Source organism: Nilaparvata lugens, chromosome 7 (genome assembly GCF_014356525.2).
Source record: "Nilaparvata lugens isolate BPH chromosome 7, ASM1435652v1, whole genome shotgun sequence".
NCBI classification, from domain to species: Eukaryota; Metazoa; Arthropoda; class Insecta; order Hemiptera; family Delphacidae; genus Nilaparvata; species Nilaparvata lugens.
Window position 1 is genome coordinate 59,239,001 of NC_052510.1, and position 12,586 is coordinate 59,251,586.

Genomic DNA, 12,586 nt, shown 5'->3' on the forward strand with positions numbered 1-12,586 from the left:
AAATTTAGAGCCAGAAAAAAAACGATGATTGGTGTTTTTCACCATGATTGGTGAAAAATCATGATGGAGGATCCAAAAATGTACTAGATTCCAGGCCTACACTGCGACGTTGCAATATCGTAGGTCAGGGCCTTGTATTAAAGGTGGCTATGGTCTTATCCATGTTCTAATCGGGCGAAAATGAAATTTTGAAATTTTTTAAGCTTTTCTAAAATTTTGGCCAGGAATTTCTACTTGATTTCTCGATGTCATCATATGAATTTTCAAATTAAGCTAGATGGTGGGAATGAAAATGTGTAAACATTCTATTGACCGACTTTTTATTATACAATTGTAATGTTATTGTTAAAGAGTTAATGTTAGTGGAATGCTATATAGATAACTGTAATTAGTACAGTAGATCGAATAGTACAATGATACAAAATTAAAATAATGTAGAATATCAATAGATAAACAGAATTGGAATGAAGAATAATAATTATTATCTTATAGTTATTCTGTATTATCGTAATTCTCTTTCTAATCCAATCTACTATCTTTTACCAAATCACTGATACATACCCGCATATCGACACACTGATACATAATGTGAGCAAAAATATTCTAGAAAAATCACATTTAGTAATACATGTGAACAAGAATGTTCTGGAAAAATGTTATTAACTAATACACTTGATCGGCTCCGTCAAATCACAACATAAATAAATCCTCTTAATATAGTTTCATTGTTACTCTCACTTACACTTCAATATTTCTTAAAGGGTAGTCAATTCAAGATTCAAGTTCGAAAAATTACCAAGTAGTGACTTGTCTATAGACAATATTCTCTATATATTCACTTGCAGCTCATCAATGTTTATATAAAATATAATCACACTGATTTCATTGATGCTCATCATCAATAATCATCATTGTTTGAAGCTCATAAATGTAATAACACTGATTTCATTGATAGAACACTATCAATCACGTATTATCACGTGATATCAGTTCGATGTCAATACCGAATACATAAGAATAACTCCATGGAAGTTAGTAATGCTTATTGTTGTTCATTTTCATTCATATTTCATATTCTGAATTTTCCAGATCTACTGTCCACCCGAGGTCGAGGAATTGGAATTGCCGACTCCAATGTGGCTGCAGATTTTCCACTCCTAGTTCTATGGAATTTGTCATCGGATGAACTTTGTCCAGCTGGAAAATTGAAATAATCAAAAATTTCATTTCAAATATTCCTCAGCATTTTTAAATTCTATTATCATCTATTAATAGGATATGTTTCCCGCACGTGACTCCCCACCAACAAAAACCATACGAATTTACTTTTTAATAGGATATGAAACACTAATCTCATCTCCCTCATCTCACACTGTTGAACCGATTCATTGGGGATCTATCAGGAAGTAGGAATGCTATTGATGTTTTTCAGTTATCTTATAATGATTACATAGTACATGCTATATGACAATTTGACACATTACACATTCCAAAAAATAATGCTTCGTTAATCCTCCAACAAATTTTCGACATCAGTCTCATTAATGACTTGATAAGGCATCGATTTCTGTTCTGTAGACTCTGTCATGGCATATTTTCCAATAAAAATAGAAACAGCCTAAATCAAATGGATTTTGAAAGTAGGCGCCAATCTCTGAGTTCATTATCTCCTATTGCCGATAACAGAGAGCGCTCCTTCCATACAGTTGATAGATTGATCTGCCAAGAACAAAAATATTCTACAGATGATAATATTTTCCAAATTATTAAAAAATTAAGGTAATTTGAAATAAAATAAAATATCAAATTATATTCACTACCCATCCTATTACCCTCCCTTAATTTGGCAATTGAGTGTGACGTCACATCTCGGAAGTGCGGTGAAGAAAAAGCTTATCAATTTTGTCGTGTATGTGTCGGGTTGTGCCGTATGAGGATGTGCTGAGAACTGAACGTGCTTCATATGTGAAGGAGAGATAACGCATATACGTCGTTGCCGTATCGTGTCGACCGGTCTTATGAGGACTATAATATATAGCGGTGAGTTGATCAATAATATATTTATTACCAAATTTTCCTGCATATTCCATCACCACCACATGTCTTACCTCAAGCCTATTAATTGATTGAGTTATTCGGAGCAATTATGGAATATAATGAACCTTTTAAAATATGAAAATATGGAAACAGTTTCAATTTATTCAATAAAAGTAGGCCGAAGTAGTAGTGGATATTTCTAAATTGGGTTTTCAAGATTATAAACCACAATAACTCATATAAGCATACTTTGCAGTTATGTAGCCTACTTTGAAAACAGGTTCCCCCCCACCCCACACACAGATGGATAGTCCAGTTGGGGGATTCCAAAATATGTTGTATATTGATAACTATTATTTAACGAAAATCCTAAATAAATGCTGTACATCACCCCGAAGACTTCTGCTACTGCAGACATTGACAACAGGGTTAACAGCTAAATGGAGATTCGATGAGAACTACTATCCAAAAATTAGTTGCCAGCCCGGGAATCGATCCCGGTTCCTCCCAATTGCCAGTCAGGAACTTGAATGATTGCATTCTCTATTTAATTCCATCTGTTGTATATTGTTTTTCATATCCGTGTATTATGTTTTTTTTGGAAAATGAATTGAAATTGAAAAAAATTGAGGTATAGCATGACTTTTCAGAAGAATCTTATGGCGAAAATCATATGATATCATAGTGAGAATATTAGAACAATATTGATAATAAGAATACTTACACGGCTTCCTTATAATTTTCTTCTCAAGAATTTGTGCAGGTGACTCGACCATTAAAGTAAGTATGAACCCACATACCATGCTGATGAGGAATTCGCCAAAGTATTGCTGATACTGAACAACAAAATTACAATAAATTAGACCAACTTCAACTTAATTATGAAGAGTTTTGTGAACGAAAAAAATGTTTGACAAATTGAAAAATAATTTTTAAAAAGAAGAATTCTTCGTTAATCAATCTCACTAATTTCTCTTTACCTGTTCGTATTAATTGCATGATAAAAATGTCCAGTGTTAAGCCGAGTCCACACTGAACAAATGTTCGACAGAAACATGTTTGTTGAGGAGCTCAGGGACAAACATTTCAACCCTGAAGTGAAACACTGGGGTGTTTCACACCCCAGGGATTTTTTTTCTGTTCTGCAGATGACAATATCAAACAGATGGGAATTTATGCCAAGTCTAAATCAGGTTTTCAGTATTGTCCACTACTTCCAGTCAGTAATAGCATTCTACATGGTCACCAGCTCATCTTATTCTTCGTTTTGGGTTGTCCAACACCCCAGAGTGTCTTTTACATAGGACTCTTATCAAACACTTTTATTACAAAAATTTACTTGTATTATCACTACGAATGTGGTATGGGATGATGGATCAGATTGGAATGAATGCTATGATTCTCTACAACTTGAAATTCAAAACAATAAGATGAAGAGACGTGAGTTTTTGATGAAGTTGTCATTGGCAATGATCAAGTAATTCGTTCAAACCGGATTAGGAGCTCCAACACTCAGGCGGAACATACGTACTTCTAAAATTAGTATAAATATTGATAAGCAGTGCTTTACTTTTGATTTCTGTATGCACTTGAAACAAAAATGATTAAGAAATGATGAAGTATGGTCTAAGTACTTGTTTTTTCATATTTTTCAAAGAAAAATGCAAAATTAAATTGGGGTGTTCAACACCCCAGTGTGTCTACTGTGTTAGCATAAAGTAAGTGTGTCTCTGTAGGGTTAAAAAGCTTGGACAATCATTGTTTGTCAAACAAAAAATTTTCCGTTTCTCGAAACATTTTCAGAGTTGACTGCTGTAAAACATTAAACATGTTCTTCCCACTTACAAATATTTAGTTTGGTGACACGTCCACACTGGCCAAGGACAAACATTGTTTGTCAAACATAATAAAATTTGCCCAAACTTTTTCAACAAACATGTTTGTTCAACATTTGTCCAGTGTGGACACGGTTTTAGTTTGTCTCTGATTGAAACAAAATTGATTGTTTTGTTTACTTGTTTACTCCTGATTTACTAATGCTCGACTATTATTGAGTTTTATTTACTCTGGTTACTACTGATATTATTGTTTTGTGACGATCAATAAGTAAGGCAACTATTCAGGATTGAAACACTCGACTAAGGGCCGTTTGCACAGTCAAAGCTTAAACTGAATGTAATCAGCTGGTGGCTTAAACTCAAAATGTAACACATTATAACAAACAAGACTTGATACGGATTTAATCCAGTTTAAAATGAAATTTAGTTTATACTGTTACTGTGCAAACGGCCCTAAGTTGATTTGAACATAGAAAAATAGAATCTCCTCTTTGATTATATGCCTACTTACTTGATCGTAAATATCGAAGAATACAGGTTGTCTCATCCTTCCCATCTTGTAGATTATAACAGCATTGTGCGTCAAGTATATTCCATAAGTAAGTCTTCCAAGAACTACAAAGAGTTTACAGTTCAAGAAGTCAGCAATAAACCCTGAAAATTATAAGGAGAAATGGACAAAAGTTTTATTCACTTATTTATAACAATAGTTATGTGAGAGCATAATACAGAAAAAAGTTAATTTTACCCCTGAAATCAATCATATTATTACAAAGATAGCTGACGAAGAAAATAATGAAGAAATATATGACATTAATATGAAGTATGAAAAATTATATAAAACATTCAAACTATAGTGAGGTCCACGTTATAATGGCAGTGAAGAAAGATAGGAGAAAAACCTTTCCAAGTATCTCCATTTTGCCACTGAGTGTACACAGCTGTTACTCAATAATTCATCCCATTGAATTTGATCTGATAATAATTATCATTTCCTTGATAAAATAATCAATTAAAAGTCAAATCGATCAAGAATATATTTTTTCATAATTTGATTCAAGAATTTGCTTCTATAACTGAGATCAGATTTTATCTTTATTCAAACCTCAAATGGCGGCTAATTTAAAAAGCTGTGATACACCAATCTGAATTTCAAAACAACAGAAAATTAAGTTATTTGGTAGGTATTCTATTCTAATTTCTTCTAAAATGATAGAAAAATAGAAATCCTATTAAAAATAAGTAATTTTAATAGAAATAACTCTGAAATAACCTTTCAATATTATTTATACCGGTACGAGTAAGTCTAACCTATACGTGTAGGCCAACTGAAGCATGGATGAAGTCTAGAATGATTAGTTATCAACTTTAAAAATGTCATTTCAGGTATTTTAATTTGTTTTTCTCATACGGTGATAACTAAAAATTATGTAATTGCTCCAAAAATACATTTTAAATCAATTATACGACTTGTGTACTAAATATGATGAGGAATCATATTTTGATATGATGAGGAAAAAATGGCGGCTGAGATTGTTTGTCTACTTTTGTAAAGTCACTGTCGAAAGTAGAAATAAAATATTCTGGAAAACAGACAACATTGCAAAGCTAGAGAGAAATAGCGCTATCTGTTTTGTTGTATGATAGAAAAGGACAGCAACAGTATTGTCGATCCTTCACTGCCATTATGACGTGGACCTCACTATAGTAGATTACTCTGTGTAATCTAGCTTTTCAGTGCCGCATTCTAGTTTTAATCTAGAAATGTGAAGAATAGTAGATAATCTGCTCAGTCTAGTAGATCTAGACTACCTATGTTTTTTTATGTAGTTTTTGTATTATCTTCAACGGTTTTCAAATAGTATATTCTGTCTCATTCTTTTTCATATGATCAATTTGGATTTGTTACTTAATAATTTTCTCTTCATTGGTTCTTGTCTAACTGTTCTCATGACCATATTAATTTGGAGTACTCCAGAGTGTCTTGTCTCGACCAATGGCAGAGGAGCTCTACCTTTATTCGTCGACCGCTAATGGCCAATCATAGAGCTTCAACCACACTATATATTTTGCTACTAAATTTAATGCTTTCACCATTTCACAATTCGTGAGTGATTGTTACTATTAAGCAAGTCCACACTGAACAAATGATCGACATACATGTTTGTTGAAAAAGTTTCGGCAAATTTTATTATGTTTGACAAACAATGTTTGCCCGTGGCCAGTGTGTACGTGTCACCTAACAAAATATTTTTGTGAGGAGAACAGGTTTTGTTTTACTGCTGTCAACACTGAAAATGTTTGGGAAACATTAATTTTTTGTTTGAGAAACAAAAATTGTCCAAACTTTTTAGAATGTTTGTCCCTGAGCTCCTCAACAAACATGATTGCCGAACATGTATGTCGAACATTTGTTCAGTGTGAACACAGCTTACTGTTATTTTACCATTTGGAGCTTAAACATAAAAGCCCTATACATCTTCTTAAGCTATATATTTTTTATGATAGAGCTCACCTCCATATCCAGTAACGCAAATAAGTAGAATCCAACTCATAGCCAGGCCCCAGAACAGCCTATAGAAACCAATGTACAGTGAGGACTCCCATCTGTTATACTCATGGTCGATTTGGAAGAGAGGATGACCACCGAACATAGATCCAATCGCAAACAATATAGATATCGTCCATCCGATCACTAGGTGTGACTAAAAAGAGAACCATTCAACTTTTTGTGTAGTTGAGAAGTTGATATTGTGGTAATTGTTCATATTGAATGAAAGAGACTAAGAAATTGTCAAAAACCACAGATTTATTGATACTTTGAAAGACCGGTTTCAGTTAAAGTTAATCGGAGATTGACAATGGTATAATAACAAAACCGGTTTTTCTAAGTATCAATAAATCTGTGGTTTTTGACAATTTCTTAGTCTTTTTCATTTGTTTTTATTTTGTTTTCAACCATCAAAATTCAAAATTCTTAGTTTCGTTGTTTTTTTAGTGGAAATTGACTAAATTTTAGAAAAGTGAAACCATAACCCTATCTCGGACATTTAAAATGTTATCTAAATTTGGGAGAAAAATTGTACAAGGAGTATCCTTAGTTTTTCTCTCCCAATCAGTGCTACTTTGTAAAAATTATAAATAAATAAACAGATTTTCAAGAAGCTAGAAGTTTTAATGGGTGAAGTGAAGTAAATGTAGAATCAAGGGGTTCATTATGATCCTTTTGTGTAGAATTGAGAGAGAATTACAAAAGATGTCAGTAAGAAGTCAAGATTTATTATTTTCTTGAAAGATACTTCATGGATATGTGCTACTATATTCCATTCGGTGAAGAATATGTTGTTCCCAATAACAAAATAATAATAGAATAATTAAATGAAGTTATCCCTCCCTGATAACAGATACAAAACTTTTTCTGACTAGGAATTGGATAACTTGGCAAAAATGATGAAAATAATCGAGTGACCTTGCTCGATTTCAGGTGTCAGATTTTTTAAGCAGCACCTTCTCAACACATGGACTACACATTATCTTTCATCTTCAATTACTTTTAATTATAAAATCCACTAAACTTTTAATAATATTTTCTATTATATTGAATTTTCAAAACAATGTTTTCCCATAAAATCTACAGAACCTTCTTGTCTGTTTCTTACTCCTCACCAAGAACACTTTTTCAGAAAACTTCAGGTTTATTAAAATAAATCCCATCCTCCATCCACCCTCGTCAAACCTCCTCAAGCTACTTTGGCGGTGAAATTGAAAATACCATCTAATTTCCTCCACATCTCATTGTGGAGCTGAAAAAACAGGTAACTTTTCACGAATATTTGACGCCAAGAATAAAGCGAAGGTTATTATGCTGAAATAACCTTCCCTGACAAATTAATTCTCTTTGAGGCTGTCCTCAAGGACACATTACTTGTTCAATCTTGCCTCCTCCACCCCCTCACGCTCAATCGCAACTGTCCAGGGAAACAATCTCTTTCATTTTCCCCCTTTCTCTCTCCCTTTTTCCCTCTTTCTTATTGCGTTTTTTGTAACTCTCCGTCAACTTTCTTTATAAATGCACAGTAGCACAGTCGCTATAACTTATGCATATAATCTTGGGCTGAGTTATTCATGCCTTCATCTCGACTCTTTCAAAAAGAGTGACAAGGTAGAGAATGCTCCCATTATTCGTCGACCGCTAATGGCCAATCATAGAGCTTCAACCACACTATATATTTTGCTACTACATTTATTGCTTTCACCATTTTTACTATTCGTGAGTAACTGTTATTATTAAGCCGTGTTCACACTGAACAAATGATCGACAAACATGTTTGTTGAAACAGTTTGGGCAAATTTTATTATGTTTGAGAAACAATGTTTGCCCGTGGCCAGTGTGTACGTGTCACCTAACAAGATATTTGTGAGGAGAACAGGTTTTGTTTTACAGCTGTCAACACTGAAAATGTTTGGAATACATTAATTTTTTGTTTGAGAAACAAATATTGTCCAAACTTTTTAGAATGTTTGTCCCTGAGCTCCTCAACAAACATGTTTGCCGAACATGTATGTCGAACATTCGTTCAGTGTGAACACAGCTTACTGTTATGTTATTATTTGGAGCTTAAACATAAACGCCCTATACATCTTCTTAAGCTATATATTTTTTTATGATAGAGCTCACCTCCATATCCAGTAACGCAAATGAGTAGAATCCAACTCATAGCCAGGCCCCAGAAAAGCCTATAGAAACCAATGTACAGTGAGGACTCCCATCTGTTATACTCATGGTCGATTTGGAAGAGAGGATGACCACCGAACATAGATCCAATCGCAAACAATATAGATATCGTCCATCCGATCACTAGGTGTGACTAAAAAGAGAACCATTCAACTTTTTGTGTAGTTGAGAAGTTGATATTGTGGTAATTGTTCATATTGAATGAAAGAGACTAAGAAATTGTCAAAAACCACAGATTTATTGATACTTTGAAAGACCGGTTTCAGTTAAAGTTAATCGGAGATTGACAATGGTATAATAACAAAACCGGTTTTTCTAAGTATCAATAAATCTGTGGTTTTTGACAATTTCTTAGTCTTTTTCATTTGTTTTTATTTTGTTTTCAACCATCAAAATTCAAAATTCTTAGTTTTCGTTGTTTTTTTAGTGGAAATTGACTAAATTTTAGAAAAGTGAAACCATAACCCTATCTCGGACATTTAAAATGTTATCTAAATTTGGGAGAAAAATTGTACAAGGAGTATCCTTAGTTTTTCTCTCCCAATCAGTGCTACTTTGTAAAAATTATAAATAAATAAACAGATTTTCAAGAAGCTAGAAGTTTTAATGGGTGAAGTGAAGTAAATGTAGAATCAAGGGGTTCATTATGATCCTTTTGTGTAGAATTGAGAGAGAATTGCAAAAGATGTCAGTAAGAAGTCAAGATGAAGTTGAGATTTCTCATTTTCTTGAAAGGAGATGTGCTACTATATTCCATTTGGTGAAGAATATGTTGTTCCCAATAACAAGATAATAATAGAATAACTGAATGGAGTTATCCCTCCCTGATAACAGATACAGACATTTTTCTGACTAGGAATTGGATAACTTGGCATAAAATAATGAAACAGTCGAGTGACCTTGCTCGATGTCAGGTGTCAGACTTTTTAAGCAGCACCTACTCAACTCATGAACTTTACATTATCTTTCATCTTCAATTACTTTTAATTATCAAATCCTCTAAACTCCCAATATTTTCTATTATATTGAATTTTCAAAACAATTTTTTCCCATTAAATCTCCAGAACCTTCTTGTCTGTTTCTTACTCCTCACCAAGAACACTTTTCCAGAAAACTTCTGGTTTATTAAAATGAATCCCATCCTCCATCCACCCTCGTCAAACCTCCTCAAGCTACTTTGGCGGTGAAATTGAAAATACCATCTAATTTCCTCCACATCTCATTGTGGAGCTGAAAAAACAGGTAACTTTTCACGAATATTTGACGCCAAGAATAAAGCGAAGGTTATTATGCTGAAATAACCTTCCCTGACAAATTAATTCTCTTTGAGGCTGTCCTCAAGGACACATTACTTGTTCAATCTTGCCTCCTCCACCCCCCTCACGCTCAATCGCAACTGTCCAGGGAAACAATCTCTTTCATTTTTCCTCTTTCTCTCTCCCTTTTTCCCTCTTTCTTATTGCGTTTTTTGTAACTCTCCGTCAACTTTCTTTATAAATGCACAGTAGCACAGTCGCTATAACTTATGCATATAATCTTGGGCTGAGTTATTCATGCCTTCATCTCGACTCTTTCAAAAAGAGTGACAAGGTGGAGAATGCTCCCATTATTCTCTCTCCTGAGATAAGAGTTATGAAAGCAGCTTGACGCGTCTCGTTTCGGCTCCTCAAAACTGTTGTCGTTTCAGTCGGTTTTTCTCATTGAATCAGCGTGATTCTTTCATATATAGTGTGTGAAAGTGTTATCAAGTTCATCACCGAATCTTGTTGCGATCCACCTCATATATTTTGCGCAATTGAGAAACTTTCAAATTAAAGTAACATGTTTCCATCGCCAAAAGCTCTACGAAGCGGTTCTAAGGCGCAGGCTTCGATAGATAAGGCTGCTGCAGGAGATAAGCGCCCAGCCGTGCCAGTAAATCAACGGTCGAATTCGGCCCCCTCTGCCTCTTCGTCCAAAGGTGGAAGCGATACGGTGGTGGGGGGAGGAGCGGCTCGAGAGAAATTCTCGGCATTCCTCTCCGATGACGAGTTCCTGACCAGGCTAGCAGATAGAGTTGCCGATAATCTATTCGATCGACTGGCAGATACCATCTCCGCGCGCTTATCCAAGCGTTTGAACCGCGACTGTCGGCGTTGGAGGCGAGAGTGGAGTCTCTTGCGGCTGAGGTTATCGCCGTTCGCGAGGACGCGAGGGCCCGTCAGGTGCTGCTCGAAAACAAGATCGATGACCAGGAGCAGTACCAGCGGCGCAACAATGTGCGAATTTTTGGCGTGGAGGAGGTGAGGGGTGAGGACGTGACAGCCATCGTGACTGAAATATGTCGCGACAAGCTCAACGTGAATATAGACCCTGCACTGATTGACCGATGCCATCGCTCCGGCCGTGTTGTTGATCCAAGGCCCGGCGAGCCGCGACCTAGGCCGCGTCCGATACTGGTAAAGTTTATCAGTTATCGGACAAAACGTGCCGTTCTCTCCGTGCGGCGGCAGCTGAAGGGGTCCTCGATCACCATCCGTGAGGACCTCACTCGGAAGCGGAACAGCTTCTATCGCGAGGTGGCTGCTCGTGTGGGCCAAGCAAACGCCTGGACTGTTGATGGTACGGTAAAGTGGAGGGAGGGGGATAGAATTATGTTTCGGAGAAATTTCTGATAAATTTAGTGGAAGCTGAACTATGAAATTGAATTTAGAAATCGTAGTATCTATGTTCTGTGAAAGACTTATCATTGGTTATTATTATTTGATTCTTTTTCCATTTTTCACTAATTTTTTAAAATATTTTTATTTATTACTTTTCTTTGTTCTCCTTATTAATTTTATATTTTTCTGAAATTTTAAATTTCTTGATATCATATAAAATGTTGATATTTTTGTGAGTTTTGCACTATCGAGTAAAAATAATTTGTTCTGTCTTATAATAAGACAGAACACATTTACAAGACGGAACACAGTTTATCAGATCAAAGTTGGGTTTGTTCGCCATAATGAAATACTTTGTTTGCCATAATACTGTACGATTTAATGATTGATAATTATTTTTCTAAAACACAAGAATAGGTAGATAGTAATCTGTCTACAATTTTCTTACAACTTAGATGATATACTCTTATAGCCTAAAATAATTACAGATTCTATCTGATTTATCTTTCATGTGGTTTATCTTCCCACTATTATTCATTACTTTTCTGCTCTCACTTATCAATATATTATTGGATCTCTCTCCTTTTCTCCTTCTCTCTCTCTCACACTACATTTTCATATTTTTTCTGGTCCCAATCTATTCTATTTACCTGAGGATTGTCGTGATTGCTCTTATCTGTTATCTGTAATAGTGGACTCGGTTCACACTATCTTTTATTCCGTTTGACTCTCGCATTGATCGACATCCTACAGTCTTCTAGTTTACTGTGTATCTAATCTTGAACTGAAATACTTTTGATCTGTCATTCGTTTTCTCTTTCACAATTATTATCACAAAAACCGAATTAGAACCTCAATTTTATCTTTTAGGAGCCGAACAGCTCAAGCCTGTAGCTAGCGTTCCGACTCATTGCTTACTGCTGTACATTACTTTGTTTTATCTCTCCATTTAATATAGCGTTATCTTATTGTTCATAGCGCTCGACTTCTTCACTTGATTATTTTCTTCTTCTATCTCTTATGATTTCTATATTTCTTCTATCATTTCCTTCCTTGTGTGTGTGTGTCAGTATGAATGTGGTAAGTGTCTTTTTTGTAGCTTCTCATTGTTTCGCCGATTCACCCCCCTCTTCTGCCTTGCTGCTTCGTCGCAGCCACCTTGTCTATACAGCAGGATGACGGCGCGGCCGCGCTGAGTGTCGGCGATTCCCTCAAGCGGGCATTCTCTCCTTTCCCGGATCGACTTAAGATCGCTCATGTTAATGCGCAATCCCTTCTCTGTCATATAGATGAATTTAGGCACACTTTCGAGGGCAAAGATTGTGACATCATTC

At 35.2% G+C, this 12,586-nt stretch overlaps 1 protein-coding gene across 1 annotated transcript in view; it reads right to left on the reverse strand.

The window, feature by feature from the left end:
- Window positions 1-298: 298 nt before the first annotated feature.
- LOC111056365 (O-acyltransferase like protein) overlaps window positions 299-12,586 on the reverse strand; it is a 70,651-nt gene continuing 58,363 nt past the window's right edge. The window contains exons 11-14 of the mRNA XM_039433250.1: window positions 8,554-8,743; window positions 4,387-4,529; window positions 2,762-2,873; window positions 299-1,197 (exon numbers count right to left, since the gene is read on the reverse strand). Of these exons, the coding sequence (XP_039289184.1) occupies window positions 1,070-1,197; window positions 2,762-2,873; window positions 4,387-4,529; window positions 8,554-8,743 (573 nt within the window). The 3' untranslated portion in view covers window positions 299-1,069. The remainder of the gene's footprint in view (window positions 1,198-2,761; window positions 2,874-4,386; window positions 4,530-8,553; window positions 8,744-12,586) is intronic.